Consider the following 18921-nt stretch of genomic DNA (forward strand, 5'->3'; position numbering starts at 1 on the left):
GCTGTGGAGAACGGGGGAGAGAATGCCTGTGCTGTTGTTGTGTGCTCTGAAGTGCATTAGTAGGTTTTTCTGTCTAAAGGGACTCTCTCTCCAGAGGATTTGCTGACAGAAGGAATTCTGGTACAGATTGTTTTGAGGGTGGTTTTCTGACGGACCACTCTGCTTTCCCCTTGTGCTGCCGCCACACTGCCTGGCTGTCTTTCCTTTCCGTCAATTTTGCTGACGCTCAGCAGAACTTCTACCCCCCCACCTCCCCCCTCCCTCCCTCCCTCCCGACATCAGGTGCTGCACTGATGCTGCCTTTAACAGTAGAAACAGATAGCAACACAGAGTGGGCCTGCACGTATACAGCTTCCAACTTCCACACTGATATTATTCAAAAAAACAAATACAAAAGCAGGATGAGAAAGTGTAAATATAAAAGTGAACATCGGTTTGAATATATGGAATCCCCCTCCAGGATAAATACCAGACATATCAAAACAAAGCAAGTGCTGCCAATGGTTTGAGACATTTCAACAAAACAACATTACACACAAAAATGCTTTAGTGCATGTACATTAAACTATCGTAAGTACTTCCATGCCACAACAGTAGAGCTAAAGGACAGCCTCTTACACAGTGACAAGGAAGAAGAGACAAAAATACATTCCAATGCAATACAATGGGCAAGAGAACCTTCAGGGATGAAGGACTTTAAGATTAGTGTCCAAATTCCTCACTCATGTTACAAAGCTTTTCAGTATGTATCCAAATGCACTTACATCATGTGCTTCTTGCCATCTTTCTGACTTGTAAATATAGTGGAGAAACAAAACTGACAATACAGTTACAGACAAAAAATGACTGACAGGCTTAAAGTGGATTCTTTTTTTTTGTGGCGGTCTTGTAATTTCATATTTATTCATTCATTTTGGATTTTTTTTTTTGGATAAAGGATTTTTGATTAAAATCAGTTCTCTGATTGTACAGTTTTGCTAAACTATGTAATATGCTTGCTGGTTGGGAAATATCATGGCCACTACAGTAATAATACTTACAGAGATGTCAGTCAATCGTAATTGCTATTATCAAATGACCTCTGAACTCACACACACTTGTAAAAATTACAGACGTGTGAGATCTGTGCTGGATGAATGACCTTGTCTAATTTAAATTACAGGAGTGGTGTCCCGTTCTACACTTAATCCAATCCGAAGTGTGTGAGTGACAAGGCAACTGCTAAATTCATATTTCCATATCCAGGTTGTGATACCTACCAAAATTCAACTTAAAAACAGTTGACTGTAACTAGTATAATGTAACTTTCTTTGTTTTGCTTGAACACAACAGAAAAGCGGCTGACTCACATGAATATTTTTCAAAATTGTTTTATCCAAGACAGCATTTCTGACTGAAACCAAGTGGAGTGAACTTGACTAAATTAGATTTAGTCAATTTAACTTTGACCCAAACATGTGTTGGGTATGTCTTTGATGTTGCTAGGACTTAAAGTATTAGTTTGACAATTTGGGAAACACACTTATTTGCTTTCAGTCAGATGAGAAGGTTGATACCACTCTCATATACTGTATGTCCCTTCAATTCAAAGGATAAAGGGAGTAGCCAGTTAGCTTATAGCTAATAGCTTATAACCCCCAAGTAAAACCCACAAATTGTCCTCTTTACACTTCAGTTTTCTACAGGTTAAACAAGAGATATTAAAGATTATAAGCCTCAAACAAAGCCTTGCTAAGCTGCTTCCCCTTGTTTCCAGTCTTTATGCTAAGCTACACTAACTGGCTGGGGTTAGCGTAGCTTAGCTGCACTATCTTCATATTTAGCATGTAGATATGAGAGCTATCAATCTTCTCATCTCACTCTTGAAAAGAAAGTGAATAAGAATACTTCCCAAATTGTCAAACTATTCCTTTAATTTATTTGGATATGTTTTTAGCATCAAGTTCATCCACATCATACGTCATTACACCTTCCCTTGCTAAACATTATGATAAATGAGCTAATATTTTGCGCAGAAGTTAGCTGACAAACTGATGGAGGTCTCCATGCAGTTTAACCATATAGCTTAGATTGCGTAATATAAACAATGTTAATTATGGTTGTTTTAATAAATATACAACTCCCACCACCCCAACACCTGCCCATCTCTTAAAACCCCCCAAACGACAAAGCTGGGTAACACGGTTTGACATTTTTAAAGAGCGAAGGAAATAAGCTTCAGGATTGGTCAAGTAGAAACAGGTATCTAAAGCACCTGCTGTAGGGGAAAAAAAGATGAAGAGAAATAATGTTTTTCTTACTCTCACTAATGATTATGTTCCATCGTTCCAGAACATATCTAGTACATTCATTGTCACCTCTTTGCTATTTATCCTAGCCAGTTGAGGTACACCTAACACTGCTTCGCTAGACATAAACTGCCAAACAGCCTCGGGTTCTCCTCTCAGATCTTAGTGCTTTTCGTCAAGATATCTTGAGGTACTGTACAATTCACAAACGCTTTCCTGAGTTTTGTTTGTTACGTTTGTTTGTTTGTTTGTTTTGCAGACACAGGATCAGAAGAGATGAGAGTGAGTCAGGGCCCAGACTACTGCCACCCTGATGGATTACTGCTCTTAACAAGACAATAAAGAATGACTGACCACCACCGATGGCAACTGTCAATCTTTGTTTTTCAGACTCACCGCTGAAGTTTTAAAGCTCTTAATAATCATCAGCTCATGCCATGAATGTAGATTGTGAGGCAAATAAAGAAGAAGAAAATCAGAAAGCACCACTTCAGGCACTTGGATAGCCAACTAAATCTCAAGAACAAGAATGTAACGATATATACACAGACACTGGGGCGTCTCTTCTGAAGCCAACTTGCTTGCAATGTGTAAACAACGCCTGGGTTTCTGGAGTGTCAAGCATTCAAATTAAAACTCTTGCTCATTAACTGCAAAACTGCCAGTTGTCTCATCAAACCAGGTCTCTCAGTGCATCTAAACCCTGCTTGTGAGAACTCAGTGGGCTTGTATTGGCCTTCTGTGTGCCTTTCCCTCCAGCACAATGCTTCTGCCCTGAGGGGAGGAATTGTGGATGCCTCTTTTTCTCAAGGGCGGAATCTATCTGTTCACTGGCTGCAGCCGAACATTTTGTTCCACTCAGTGTACGTGTCAATCTCCTTCTGCGATATACTGGCCTGGAATTTACAAAAGACACTCTCAAAGTCCTGGTAAGTGAGGGGCCTGATCTGTCCCCTGGGCATCATACCCGTCATGTCCATGCCCTGTGCAGAGACATGTAACAGACCTACAAGGGCCTCCTGGCAGAGTCTGGCCAGGTCCAGTCCGGAGAAACCCTCGGTACGCTGGACCAGCAGCGCCAGCTCCTCCTCGCTCAAGCAGTATTTGTGCTGAGATTGGGCCAGGAGCTGGTTCACGATCTGGTGTCGGGCTGAACTGTCCGGCAGGGGCACCAGGACCCTCCGAGCAAAGTACCTGCGCAGCCCTTCGTCCATGTCCTGGGGTCTGCTTGTGGAGCAAACCACCAACACTTGGTTGCCTCCGTCCTCGCCCGAGCCCATTAGAAGCGAGTCCAACTGGGCGAGTAGCTCCCCCTTGAGCCGGTTGATGGGACTCTCTTCACTGAGGTGAGCTGACAGCAGCATGTCCACCTCACTAATGAAGAGTACTGATGGCTGACGGCAGCGAGCCACCAGGAAAGATGCTCTGATAATTTTTTCTCCGTCTGCCAGCCACTTGGTGGCCAAAGTGGAGCCGCTGAGCTGGAGGAATGGTGCCCCCAGCTGGCTGGCCAGGCAACGACCAAGCAACGTCCTGCCACTGCCCCTGGGGCCAAACAGCAACACACAGCGTGGGGCGGGTCCTAAACTGCTGAACATGTCCAGGCGCAGGATGGGCCACAGGACCTCCTCCTTCAGGGTTGCTTTGGCCAGTTCTAGGCCTGCAATGTCACTCCAATCCACTGGGGGGCCCTGCTGAACGATTTCAGAGGTAACCATGTCTAAGAGGTGAGGGTCACTGGTTTTTAGCTGCTCTTCAGCAGGCCGGGAGGAGGAAGAGGATGAAGAGGAGGTAGGCCCTGGCGCTGAGTGGGAGAGGTGGAGACGGTGATCATCAGCACCTTGCTCACTGAGGGAGGGGGAGGTGAAGCTGGCAAGTGAGTCTGCTGAGCGGGAACCCCCTAGGGTGGAGGAGACGTAGGCTGGTGGAGTCAGTGGCCCACCTGTTGCCTGGCTGCTGTACTTCCTCTGCTGCTGCTCTGACGGCATTGTGGACTGCTTCTGAGGATTAAAAGGTAAAGACGACTTTTCAGCACTCCTGTCAAATCCACCGCCGCTGACACTGTTGGAGCCTCCATTTGCGCTGCTGCTGTCTGCTACCCTGTACATGGGGCTCTCAGCTGAGCTCCGAGCCTGGCTGTAGCCAAAGTTACCATAAGAGGGGTCTATGTCTCCTTGGCCTGTCATGTAGAAGGCTTTCCTCTTCAGTGAGTTGGAGGAGCTACTGTTGAGAGGTGTAGGGGCGATTGGGGTCAGGTTGTGGCTCTGGTATGGGTATCCAGGTAAAGTGGAAGAGGGGGGAAGGGGTGTAGGTGCAGCGATGCCTGAGGGCAGGTATGAAGAGGGAGGGGGTGCTCCCCCAGGGCTGTATCCTGGCCCGACTGAGCTCTGAGCTGGGTAGCCTGCTGGGGGGTAATTATAACTAGACAAGTTGGGGGAGCCTCCATTGTAAGCTGGGACTAAAGTGGGGTGGGAGGGCGGTGGAGGGGGTGGCTGCAGGAGCCCAGAGCTGTGCAGTGGGGAGGGAAGTGCAGGGGTGGGGGCAGACTGGGAGCTGTAACTACTGTGCAGGTAGGAGCCGCTGTATGCCGGGCCGTATTCCTGAGAGGGCATGGAGGAGGAGTGGAGGGCGGTGGCAGTGTGGCTCCCACAGCTGCTGCTGGAGTAGCTGGGCTCGCTCAAGGTGCTGGAGGCGAGTCCCGGGGAGCTGCACATGCCAGACACCACCTCTGAAGCCGCCGCCACCCCTCCCTTTCTGACTGATACCCCCTCGGGGATGCAGCTCATGGGATAGACGCCATCCTGCCAGGGCTCCGATTCACCTTTCCGTCCGTTCATTACTCCTGGGACCCCAGGGCCCTCAGAATAGGAGCCCGGCATCTCCAGAATGCCGGAATACTTTTCGGCATACTTCTTAAGCAGGTTGGAGGCGGTGAGGGCTGAGATGTCATCATTGGCCCAGGCATACTGGTAGGTGGCGGAGCGCTGCAGGTGGCCAGGTACCGCCCTGTAGGCCTCAGCCTTGTGGGCTGGTGAGCGCGTGGTGGAGGAGATGTCGAAATGCTGTTCGGCCCACTGGCTGTGCTCGGGGGTCCACTGCATCTTTAAGCCTGGGAGAACAATAGAGAGACAGACAACCACACATGAACACATGGGCATGCTAAAATCATTTTAGCAATAATTAAAGTGACAACACCTTCAAATTGCCTGGTACAGAGGGTGGTCAATTAAAAAGGTGACATTCATCTGGAGGCTTGTTTTGTGCGGTGTTTTTATTTATTTTTCTTCCTCATACGTATCACGAGAGGGTTTTGTGTCCAACTGAACATATTTTAAAAATTTCAACACATCATACAGATACTACAGTGTCTGTCGGCAGGTATAGTGCAGTACAGAGGGATGGCTGGTTACGGCAGCCTAATGCACCCCGGCCAGACCAATAAGACAGAGGCATGGAGGGTCACTCTATAATCCCCGACTCATCTGAGGTGGCTGGAGATGGGTTTGAAAATGCGCCTCGCCGAGTGCCACAAAGCAACACACACACACACACACACACACACACATACACATCCACCCCCCTCCGCTCATAGTGCTTTCATTGAACACACACACACACACACACACACACAAACCAGTGCTCAGACACACAGGCGTTAAAAAAAAAAAAAAAAAAACTATCTATGCCTGCACTCAGGCGTGCTGACATGCACGCGCTCACACACACACAAGCTCACATCCACTGACCCAGACGGACAAACACAGGCACGCACACAGGAGCTGTAGCGAGCTATGAATTACAACACATTGTGTCTCAAGCTTAGTTCCTGTCTGCACAGCTCCACCTTGACCTCCTCTCTCGCTACCGTTCTCTTTACCCCTCTGTCTGCCTCTCTTCTTCATGCCTCCCTGCCGCCTTGTCTTCCCTCTTAGTCTCTCCTCTTTGCTTTTTTTGTCGTCCACCCCACCCCCCCGCCCCCTCTTTCTAGATCCTTCTTTATTTCTCTTCACCTCCTTTTATTCTGACTCCATCTATTTTGATATATATCTCCTCTTTTCATTCCCTCTCTGCTCTTTCTTCGCGGCCACCCCTCCTCTTATTTACTCCCTCTGTGCCTGCCTCGCCTCCTCCCCTCCCTCCTTCCTTGCTCCATCTCATCTCAGACACACTCACCTGGCTCTCCCCTTTATTGCCTCAGGAGGCTGGAGAGCCACTGTTTCCTTTAATCCCAGCCAATGCCATCTGCAAACACTGACAGTCACACAGCGACTCCATCGTTGTCTCACTATCAAAGCCGTGGCGCTATCAAAGGCTGGACGGGGCGTAATCACAGCAGCCGCACGGCAGATTGAACCCCGTTTGATTTGACTTAGTGCACACAAATAAAGGATAATATCGGTGTCATTTAGGCTGCTTCCTCCGACTTATTGACTGGCAGCGGTTGCATGTAGAGATCCACAGTTGGGGGTCTGGTGAGCAATGCCTGCTTCAGAATTGGTTTATGTGTGTGTTTTTGTGCTTGTGTGAGTAAAGCAGGCGTGCACAATAAAATCCATTCATGGAGGAGCAAATCTTCCCTTCCTCCCATCCATTTATGCTACTGCAAACACTGATGTACACAAAAAAAAAAAAAAAGCATGCAGGCAGAAACACACACGCACGATTCACACTCTCTTGCTCTCTTTTCCTGTGGCCCTGTGTTTGTTTGGTAACAACACAGAGAGGGAGGGGGGAATCCCCAGACTCCTATTTCCTCTCTGATTCTCCTCTCTAGCCATCTCTCGGCAGACGCCAGTGGCTAATTAGCAGAATGGCGATCTGCTAATTGTGTTAATTTACAACATTTTAGCCGAGGGGAGTCTAGCAGGGGCTGGCAAGCCTGTCACCCTCCCAGTGCACCGAGCAGGGAACGCCTCAGACAAAGAGCTGAGCCGAGGAAAGTTTTGTATTAGCTGGGAGGCTCCTTTAATACTGAGAATATATTAAGTGCAAGCAGCACTATAAAGGGGCAGTATTTCAAGGGGAGAAATACAAGTCAGGACAACTGGACAAAATGAGGAAAAAAAATTAGCCGTAAGGCCATCTACAGATTTCACAACAGTCCTTCTACCTGCCAAAAGCAGCATTGTTTGAATGTACCATTATATTGCTGTGTGCCCTTTTTTTGATATAAAAATCAATGTTAAAATGTTTCTCCTGCCAATAAAAATTAACTACATATTTACCAAACACTCAGGAAAATGTGTGCTTAACATGAGTACCTTCCATTAAAATACTCCATAGTCATTCTAGTCCTCAGTGATGACTACTCAATAACAATAGAAGACCTCAGAGCTCATGGAGAAAGAGGCTTGTGTTACCCTTTAGCTCATAACAAAAATTCAAATGATTATTTTGTAAGGATGTAGTTAGCCGTACTGTCAATAAGGCAATACTGCTTAATAAATGGCAGAATGATTTTGTATTCTTTTGTCTTTAATACCATAGTATCATAACATAGTGTGAACAAGAATAATCAGAAATAAATAAATACATTATTGAACTGTTGTCTTGTGGAAGCATTGTAAATCAATCCATTTTAAGGGTTTTCACGCTTTAGTTGTTCTTGGAATTGTATTCTCAAGCTACATGTCTGATCTGTAGCCAGGAGCAAAATGTTGGTTCAGCATTACACATGAAATCTCTATTATTTCTACATTACATCTTCAGCGTTACTAGATAGTATCTCGCCGAGGAAAAAAGAGGACACAAAGCGGAAGACACGTGGCGAAGACTCTAAGCCCGATTCAGCCATGTCTTCAGCCATCAGTATATGACTTCTCTTGCTAATCCACAGTCCACCCACCCTCCCCTCCTCCCATCCTATTCAGGAGCTACAATCACTGCAGGACGTCTTTTCACAATGTCTGCTCTTGCAGCTCTGAAACCGCACGGACCCGCTATGGAACGGCCTCATTGATGCAGGGTCAATCCACAGTGTGTCTTTTGATTCTGTTGCAGAAATATCCACCTTCACAAGTCATTTAAAGGGGCATTCAGTAATCTTCCATTCCGTAATCTAATTATTGACCTCAACGTGCGATCAAGAAATTACAACGTGGTTGTCAAGTACTTGACCTCAGCTTGTAAATGACATAATTATAAGTCACATTTTTATAGTAAAGACCCTACTGATATATGGGCTAAGGTTGTGAATATTGAGTGAATTTCTCAGAACACAAAATAATGTAATAATTAGAAATCTTTGCGGTATGACCTGAGAATAGAATACCTCTTGACACCGTTCTTTCTTGTCTTTCATCGCTGAACAGCACCTTGCAATGTTCAAAGTTAGATGTAGGTCTATTATTCTGCCCTACAAAGCCAAAACACAGTGACTACATCTATACATCCATCCATTTTTCTTTACCGCTTATGCTATAGAGGGTCACAGGGGAACTGAAGCCAATCCCAGCTGACATTGGGTGAGCGGGACCCTGACTCTATATGTCAGCACCAAGGCTGACATATAGAGACAGACAACCATTCACACTCAATTTAGAGTCACCAATTAAGCTAACCTGCATGTTTTTGGTCGGCTGAAGGAAGGTGGAGCACCTGGAGAGAACCCATGCAGGCACAGGGAGAGCTACATATCAGGTCAAAATTGAGTTAAGAGCAGAATCCGACTTTGTGATATCTGATTAACCATATAAAAAAAAAACGAAATGTTAAATTTGCTTTAACTACAAAACAGAGCTAAAAACCAAACTACAGTAACTTCACTTTAGCTGCACAGTTACAACCTGGCTTGGTGATGTCTGGACTGCCATTTCACATTAATGCAGTCTCAGCCATAGTGAAACAGTCAACTAGACAAATGTATGTTTAGCTAAGGCAGTACAGTAGCTAAAACCAGTCATGGTGAAGGAAAACAAACAACTAAGGCTACACTAGTCCAAGTTAAAGCTAGCTAGTGAGGTATATCCACAGCTTGCCTTAGCTTAAGATACATTTGCAAATCTTTTATCTGTAATTAAAAATAAAAATTCTGATGAACCAACATTTTGGTAATATAAATGAGGCAGTAAAACTAATCATTATGGAGAAAAACAACAGCTAAACTAGTCCTGGTGAAAAGTAACTAGCCTAGCATAGCAAGATAGTAATTTAACTTGGCTACCTGTAAATCATTAATGTGTTCAAATGTATGAAACTGAAGATTAATTTCAACATAAATATTAATGATATACTATATCAACATAGAGATACATTTAATCACATTTAATTATGAACTATGAACTAATGTGTAAGTATCTTAGCCAATTCTGCCTATAACGCTTTGTTATAACATAGGGCTGTAACTAATGGTAACGTTACATGTATTCACATGAAAACTGTTTTGTTCAGGACTTGCAGTTTGGTGCACTTTCCAAATGAACAATTCCAGTTGCATTTACAAAAGTTAAAATCTAAAAGTCTGGTTTTGAACCAGATATGTTGAAAGTTTCCCCTGAACGTGTATAGCAGAGGTGCCGCCGCTGTTCATCTCTGAACTCATCAGCACTGAACCGTGAGTTACTGTTTGTGACCGCTATACATTAACAGCAAAGTTGCTAAAGATGACGTATTTTGATCTCTGATTGGAGTTCAATCCATTGAATTAATGGTTCAGAATCACAACAAAGCTGTAGCATGAAGCTCTAGCTAGCTTGATTGAGTAGAGAATACATGGTTTAGTAGAGAGCACAGGTGGAATAATAACCAAGTACATTTACTCAAGTACTGTACTTTACTACAATTTAGAAGTATTTGTATTTTACTTGAATATTTGCACAGCTAATTCACACCTCCACTCCACTACATTTCAGAGTGAAATGTTGCACTTTTTACTCCACTGCATTTAATTCACAGCTATAGTTGCTAGTTACTTTTCAGATCACAACTACCATTACAATTACAATAATTTATATATGATAAATATATAAATAAACACTCTAAATTGGGCCATTTTGCATAATGAGTACTTTAATTTTTGATACTTTAGTACATTTTGCTGACTAGGGGTTAACAATGTGTGTATTCGTCCCAAACCGTCACAGTACAGACATTATGGTTGGTTTGTACAAAGAATACACTCTGTGACCCAAACAGTTACTGTCAAAGTAGTTTCATAATCCACTTACTCCAATGTGTGGAACAATAATTCACCACTTAGCTGTTCAATGGATGTATGCTAGCCGACTTAGCCAAGGTAGTCTGGTTACCCTGGTTACCCTGTAGCGTCACTGCTGTCAGAATAACAAACTAGAGACCCCTAACATTGACTGAGAGCAACACTATTATTAAAATATACTTCATTATCTCAGTAGTGAAACGATACCACGTTTCCCCGTCCCCCTCCTCTCACTGTGACGGTCACCTTTGAGTGAAACTGTTCAGAACAACGATAAAAAAGTAGAAATAAAACACCACAGATAGGGAAATACATACATCAAACACACAAGGAAGAGAATAAATACAGCTCAAGTAAGGCAGTTGCAATTCTCAGTTACATGGACTTTTAACATGACTTTAAATTTTTCCGTATATATTATTATACATGACATCATTAGATTATAAATACTGACGCATGAGTGTGAGGGGAGTATGTTCCTGTTGTGGCTGCTGGAGGTGGAGCTAGTTTGTGTCCTGACTCCTTGCAAGAAACAGAAAGGTGGCTTTCTTTTTCCACTGCAGCACAACTAAACTGTTTCAGTAATAGTTTCCACTCGACTTCAGTAATAGTTTCCACCCCTATTGCTGAATGCAGGACTTTTACTTGTAATTGAACATTTTGTCATTGTGGTATTGCTACTGTTACTTAAACAAAAGATCTGAATACTTATTCCACCACTGGTAGAGACTAGAAGTCATCAGATGTTTTACCAGTGACTTCACTATTATTTTTGATATATCTAAATATTTCTTTTTTACTCCCTAACATCAGTATCGGCATCGGCTCCAAAAATCTAGTATCGGTGCGGCTCTGGATGCTTCTTTGCACTGTCATGATGAATTGGCCTGTTTAGGCTTCATGTTAAGAGCCAGGCTCTGCTTCAACTTTCCAGCGCGGAGAAGCGTACAGAGAAATGGATGGGGAAAGAAATAAAAAAGAAAAAAGTGAGGGGCAGTGGAGAATGTGGGATTTCGAGAAGGATGAATAGAAAGAGAGACAGCAGGCTCTGGAGGAAGATGAGGTGGTGGGGGGGGAGGAGGGGGGGCTTTCAGAAAGGAGGAAAGGGAGCATAAAAATAAGAGAATACAAGCCTTGTGAATTACACGCACTCTTCCCTCCACATAGTTTGACACTCCATCAAACTCCGATATGTCCTCCATTTAAAGAAACATGAATCTTTCTAATTCCATCATTAATAAAGATAACATATATAAAAGAGTGTGTCAGGCTCCATCAGGGCTTTCATCTCTTCTATAATGAGGTTAATGCAGAGACGCAGTGATTACCCCAGCAATGCAAATGAAGGCCAAATGATAACTTGCACTATTTAAATAAGGTAATAGCGATTACTCTACGTTATTCAAATGAGGACAGATGCTTTGAACTGAACGCTTTGAACTCGCTGCTCCTTTTCCAAAACATATGGAAGAGATGGAGGATTGACTTTGGTATCATTCAGGGTGTATCCTCTAATTCAATGTGATGTAAACCAAGGGCAATGAGCAAAGCAAAGTCACTTTATGTGGTGGTGCAGGATGGGAGGGGTCGACTATGGCAAGGAAAGGCAAACTGTTCCGAGGTAGCTCGGCTTACGGCGCTCCTTTTTCTCACTTTGAAAGACCTTGAAAGTCATTGAAAAGTCCTTGAAATCATTGTCAAAGTGTAAAAACAAGGACTCAGAACCAACACACTGGACACGGAGCGATATCGGCACAAATATCCATTGTAGTGTTTTTCTCCGGATGTTAATAAAAGGAACTACTTTGTATGAATGCCAGCCATTCATTTCCAAAAACTTTCAAGGCCTTTTTCTTATTTAAAATATGAAAAGAATTCTGCTACTTGTGGAGCCCAATTTGCCTGAGCTTTAATGTTTGAAATGAGTGTGTTTTGGCTGCAATAGCCTTCGTCAAGGTTACAGGATAACATGCATACACCATGCAGTTAAAAGCTGTGTCCAAATTTTCCTCAAGAGTTGCTGAATTCTTTCCATTCATTCATTTCTTTTTTTTGTTAATTATTATTATTATTATTATAGCACCTCGATGGAGCTACAAGGTTGCGGCGCATTTCCCTACATCTCTCTTATATTTTTCTATGTCTACAATCTTTCAAAGGTTTTAAGGCCTGAGGGAAATTTGCAAAGCGTTCGGACGGACGCGGGCAACATGCGGTAAAGTGTGCGAGCGAGAGAAAGCGAGAGATTTGTGTCGTGTGTGTGTTTGTGTTGTGGAGAGAAAGAGAAAGAGAGAGAGAGAGAGAGAGGGAGAAAGATCGTGCACTCAGCTGTAACAACATCCAACAGAAATCTTCTCCACCTTCTGAAAGCGCCAAGTCTGCTGGTGCTTTTTTTTTTTTTTCCCTCTTCTCCAGCCTACACATAGAGAAGCCTAATCATTCTCATTACACTCGGCATCCATCTGCATCAACAGAGCTGCCTATTACTGTGCGTGTGTGTATGTGCAGTAAACAGCTCTTTAGAGAGAGCTAATGAGCTCTTTTAAGTCTGTCCGCTGTGTGATTCTGCAAGCGGGGTGTCAGAGCAAACTGCCCATTTTGGTAACGTCATAATTAAGCCGCGTGTTTGTGTGTGTGTGTGTGTGTGTGTGTGTTTGTGTGTGTGTGTGCGAGGAAGAGATGCCGGCACACATGTCTGTACCGACATGCCTGCACACACACACACACGCACACGCACAATCTGAGACGAGACGCGTGCGCCCTTCTTCGTCTTTCTAACATAAACAGACACAGAAAGACCTTCAAAAACAAACTATCGTGTTCTTTTTTTAAAAAAAAATCTCTTTCTGTATCTCTGTTTTTGAGTGTATGCAAGACCGGAGGAGGAGAAAGAGACGCATTACAAGTGATAACTTCATCAAGAGAGACCTGTTTTCACACACCACGGGGGAAATCTAACCAACCAGTTGTTCAAATCCTTATCAAATACACCAGCGGGCATCTTTTAACCTCTAAATCACTGAACGTGTGTGTGTGTGTGTGTATGAAAAAGACTAAATATGCAGTCTTATGTAGCTATTGTTTTACTTATGTGTGTGTTTTCTCAGGCGCACAGGCCTTGTGTGTGTGTGTGTGTGTGTGTGTGTGTCTGACAACCTCCGGACCACCTTGTTAATGAGTCCCGCACACTGTGACTAAGCCACGGGCTACGCTGTATTGGCACACAACCTGCAGTAGCGAGTCAAATAATGTGATTAGGTCCTCCAAAAGGCAATTAATTATGAAATTAGTCATGAGCTGGTGTCACACACACACACACGCAGACACACACCGCAATCAAAACTCTCTCTCAATATTAAACACATCAAATTGTTAACAACCTTTATTCTTTTCAGTCAAAACTACATGGAATGAATTAAAGAAATTAATGAGAAAACTGTGTTAAAAGATCAACTAAATTTTTCTTTCCATCCCCCTGTAGACCGCAGACTTTTTCTCTGAAAAGAAGCAAGAAGCCCCAAAAATCCAGGTCTTTGAAGCCTGCAATTCAAGCTCAGCCACAGCTTACCATTACAACGACTAGTCTATCGGAAAGCAAACGACAATAACAACAACAACAAAAACAGATAAGGGAGTAAACAGAGCGAGTTCAAAGTCTAGACGGCGAGCAGTGACCGGGAGAGATGAGCTGTCACTAACTCAAAGACAGTGAAGGAGGGGGGGGTGGAGGGGGGTAGAGAGATCGCTGTAAAGATGACAAGCTCGGAGCTGCAATATAAGGATATTTGACAAATGACAGCATCTTTTTTATAAAGAAAAAAAAATCAAATATTCATTGTAATCAGTGCTCTTTGACCTCCTGATACTACAAAGTTTTCGCAGCTTTTGACCATCAAACTTTGAAATCAACGTGTCTTCTCAAATATTAGCTGAGGAGCGGATTTACTGTAAAAACAGAAATTCCGCTTTGAGAAATGGGTTTCATTGTGGTATAGAGGGAAAAAAAACGTTGAGGCTTCGAAAATATTAGGGCGGGATCACAAGAGTATATTTAATGATGACACTAAATTTAGCTTGCAGAAGAAAATCAGACTTAACCGCTATAAATCTCTAACTAAAATTCCAGAGGCATATCATCGTCGCCCCTGCCTGGCAGTATCAGATCTTCCTTAGAGCTGTATAAATTGACACTGTCTAAATTTCCTTTTACTAGACAGACTATTGAATGGGTGGGTTAAATGGGTAGGGCGCAGTTAAACAAATGCTCCGGATCAAGGAAATTGTGCGTGGCTTCTTTTGTCATTCAGAGAGGAAATTGAGAGATATTCGGCGGGGGCTTGGAGCCGCTAACGCATGGCATTCATCTATAATGCACTCGGCCTGTCCGTCAGCTACTCCATTTCCTGTGACTAGCGCAGCGTGCCTAATCACCCGGCTCGACGCGGGGTTCCTTTCCTCAAAGACAGCCCTGCACACACACACTCAGACTAACACACATACACACATAACCATACAGGCAAGAATGAAGACAGACACGTGCAGGACACACACAAACGCGCGTAGGAACATCAGGCCCGCTGAGGCAAACAGATTATTCTTATCTAGTGAACAAAACATCTGTAAAGACTCTCACTACCACTGTGCTCTAACAGTGTCGCGACCCTAACAGCATCTCTACATCTCCTCTTTCATCACTTAGAAAAGAAAACCTTTCAGAAGCCGGGGAGAGAAAAAAATTCATGTACAGATCATCAGATCATCAAAAAGAAACATGTGACTTCAGCTGAATGGCACATTGGTTTTGTGGCAGGTGAAGTGTGATTACTGACTTCATATAATAAAGACGTCGTCGCGGCCACTATTTTGTCCTTCGCCGTGTCAGATTGAAAATGGAGATAGAACCAAAATTCTCATGCAGAAATGTGCTTAATGTAAATGTATTCATGTATTATAGATATGGATGGATGAATATATATGGATTTTTCACAACCTTGCAACCCAAACGTTGTTAATTAATGGCTTATTACTGATCTATAAGGCATAAATTTACAATCTATTGACTTAAAACATCCATTAGTAGCAATATATAAACCTTACATAAGGCAAACTTAATTATGGGTTATTTCTAATGACTTTATTAAGTCATGAAATCATTCACTGATTCATATTACTGATCTATGAACATTAATAGAAACAATTTATTGACTTAATAAATTCATTAATAGCAACTTAAAATCCTTAATTAGGGCATATTTTACTAAGGGTTTTATTCTAATGACTTTATCTATTATAAACATTACTAAACAATTGTATTAACTTAATAAAACAATTAACTAACTTAAAGCCACTAATAACAATTTATTAAGTTAATTAAGCCTTTAGTAACAACTTATAAACTCTTAATAGTATGTGAGTAGACCTGGCGTTGCTAATACTTGCACTACCTGCAATGCAGTTTGTTCCCTCTTTAAGGTAAGTGACCTAACATCCTCCTACACTGATGTCAGTTAAACCTCTACTGTCCCTGTCTGCATCTGTGTCAGGTGACAGCGGGAGCAGTCGAGGATCTACATCGGTTTGTCCCTACAAACAGCTGCTGCCGATGTGCTTCTACCTGAGGTGCAGTCAACAGCATCTTTCACACCGGCCCCCGAGGTTAACATGGGGCCACATACTATCGATACTCCTCTGACGCCCGGATCCATACCTGTGAACCACCACCACTTTGTTTACCTGTGTGTTCAGTAATTAAAATAGATTTCTGAGAGGAGGCCTAATCCTTTTAGAAATGACATTGATCCGGCTACCAATGCAAAAGCTGTGGTGTGATTTTGTTGGGGTTTTTTTTTTTCCTCCCCAACACTCTTTCCATACAAGCTGCTGAGGTGTTGAGGATGTACCCCCCCCCCTCCCGCCCTCCCCCTGCGCCCTCGTCTTTCCTCCTCGATGGAAACTTTGAAAAGTCCTCGACATGAAGGACGTCATTTAGGGCCGGGTGTGGAGGGGAGGCGGGGAGCGGTAGAGGGGTGTCAGGTGGAGATAATAGAGAGGAAGCCTCTAACCTCGTCTAAAGCTGTCTGTCTTCGTAAATAAAATGAGATAATTATTGAGTGAACAACATTATACGCCGACGACGCACTCTTTCTTCTACCCCCCTCCTGCCGGCGCAGTTGTAAATCTCAACAAACACGGTGCTTTTGGACATTAAGTGCTCACTAAGCACAGTGGATGCATCATATTTCAAGAGCAGGCATTGTGTGGGTGAGGAGCTGGGGAAAATGGAGTGTAATGGTTATCCATTATCTTATACGGCAATGGCGGCGATGATCATTTTCAAGTGACTCATTTCTGGAAGTACCTATCTATTGGCCACTTCGAGAGAAGACTTTGATGGCTAATCCAAAACAACTATTCAGAGGTCATTTACTGCAGCAGCGCGGAGACACTCTGCACAAGAGAACGCTCCAGCCTCCCTCATTATGCAAATACAATCCTCAGGAAGATCCACATCACAAACAGCGGCGCCGCAGCCCAGAGTGGGCGATTACCTACACAGCATACTCCGGTCCAGAGTGGAAACATTAACAATGCATCAACAAATGAATATATCACAATCCAAGTAAGAGTTTGAAAGCGCACAAGAGATATCTGTCATGGGAATTAAATAGTGATACTGGAGCTGTATTAACATATCAATGATCCCACTCGTGGAAAAGCAAATGATATCTAGATAAATGTCCATGTCTGTGAGAGAACTTTCATATTATTCAATCATATTATATTCTTCTGCCGAGGCAAATGTATTTTTAGAAGTGTAGGTGCGATGTTTGTTTGTGTGTGGTCTCAGCTCCACATGAATGGTTACTTAACACCACACTGATTTCCCCTCAGCAGTTAGAAAAAAAAAAAAAAAAAACCAGCCGATGCTCAATGATGCATCACCGTGTTTGTTGCCGCCAGGCTGTGTGTATGTGTGTGCATATGTCTGTGTGTGTGCGTGTGTGTGTGTGTGTGTGTATGTGTCTTATCATCGCTGGCACGTAGACAGACAGCCCAGGAGTGACTGCCGGAGTGTCACCATCTGTGGATGCATTTATGTCTGTCTGCACTGGGCTGTATGCGTGTGTCTCAGTGTGTGTGTGTTTATGTGTGTGTGTGTGTGTGGGTGGTTTGGAAAGGGAGGGGAGTTGGGGAGGGGGATGCACTCAGTCAGACGGGTAGACTGGACCACAGCTTCATAGTTTGCTACTCTTAACAACAGCCAGCCAACTCTGTGCCAAATACTAACTACACTGCAAAAACTGTCTGTTTTAATAAGACAACAACCTTTCCAGGTTCAAAACAATTCCCTTAAAATTCTTTTTTTTCCCTCTCAAAATACGTAAAACATTCTGCTCAAGAGCTGAGAAATTTACAAATCAAATGCAAATTTACATTTTGCATAATAAAAAAAAGTCTATGTTGAAACAAAGACAAAAATCCCTCACTAGTGCTAACAAACTAAAACTTTAATTAAAGATTTTAAAGTATTCACTGTGTCAAACGGCTAGTTAAGATGGATTTTTGCAGTGTATGAAACACTTGGCAAGCAGGTGAGATTAGAGTTCAACAGCAGTTGGTGGAGATTAACGCCCGCCATGAGTGGCACACGTGCGAGGGTGTGTGTGTGTGGATTACTGAAGAGGCCCTGGCTGGGATAACCTCTACCCCCAGCCTGTGAACTCATAGGATCCTTCACGGTGTATGTTTGAAGTGTCAAATCCTGCACACTTCATATAGATTCTGGCGAGATCTGCCAACTCACGCCTTCTCTCACTGTGTCCCAATAAATGGGAAAAAATATGAGGAAGAATTAGTCTCTCAGTTTTTCAAAAGTATAATTTTGCCTTTACACTTAGAATAAAATCATGAGGGAGGGCAGGTTAAAGGTCATGGCTTGAATTTAGATTTACTTTAAAAAGCCCCTTAATTACATAATTATTCATCCACTTCTCTAGTAACAATGAGTTAGGAATAAACTTTGGAGTCATTTATCTTGATGTCACGCCTTTAATTTGTGACAGCAGATACAACAGGATATAGTGGTGACAGGGTAAGGGGGAGGACATGTCGCTTAAGGTCACAGAGTTGGATTCAAGCTCTACGGCTAGCTGCTGCGAGTTCCGGCCCACAGTGAGTCATCACGATGCCTCGACAGGCTGTGAAGCTCATTCTACAGCTGTTTCTCCTCCATCTGAACTCACATATACACTGTATATCTGGAGCTGCGGGCGCTCAGGTATGACATGTTCACGTTTAAAGCAGGTATACGGACACGAGTCGGCGAAGCCTGCGCGCGTGCGTCTTTAAATCCACTGTGGCTCGCATTATGCTGGAATTCACACAGGTTGTCTAAACAGTCAAACAGCGGATCAATACGCCCATCGATCGGTGGCATTGAGACTGAACTGGTCGTGTCGAGGGGGCAGGAGATTCTCA

General features: G+C 43.4%; 1 protein-coding gene across 2 annotated transcripts in view; it reads right to left on the reverse strand.

The window, feature by feature from the left end:
• Window positions 1-275: 275 nt before the first annotated feature.
• The window catches only part of LOC137177150 (fidgetin-like), a 36495-nt gene continuing 17849 nt past the window's right edge, over window positions 276-18921 (reverse strand). For both annotated transcript variants that reach the window (XM_067583277.1, XM_067583278.1), the window contains one exon: window positions 276-5397. In XM_067583277.1, the coding sequence (XP_067439378.1) occupies window positions 3116-5397 (2282 nt within the window). In that variant the 3' untranslated portion in view covers window positions 276-3115. The remainder of the gene's footprint in view (window positions 5398-18921) is intronic.

Source organism: Thunnus thynnus, chromosome 24 (genome assembly GCF_963924715.1).
Source record: "Thunnus thynnus chromosome 24, fThuThy2.1, whole genome shotgun sequence".
Lineage (NCBI taxonomy): Eukaryota > Metazoa > Chordata > Actinopteri > Scombriformes > Scombridae > Thunnus > Thunnus thynnus.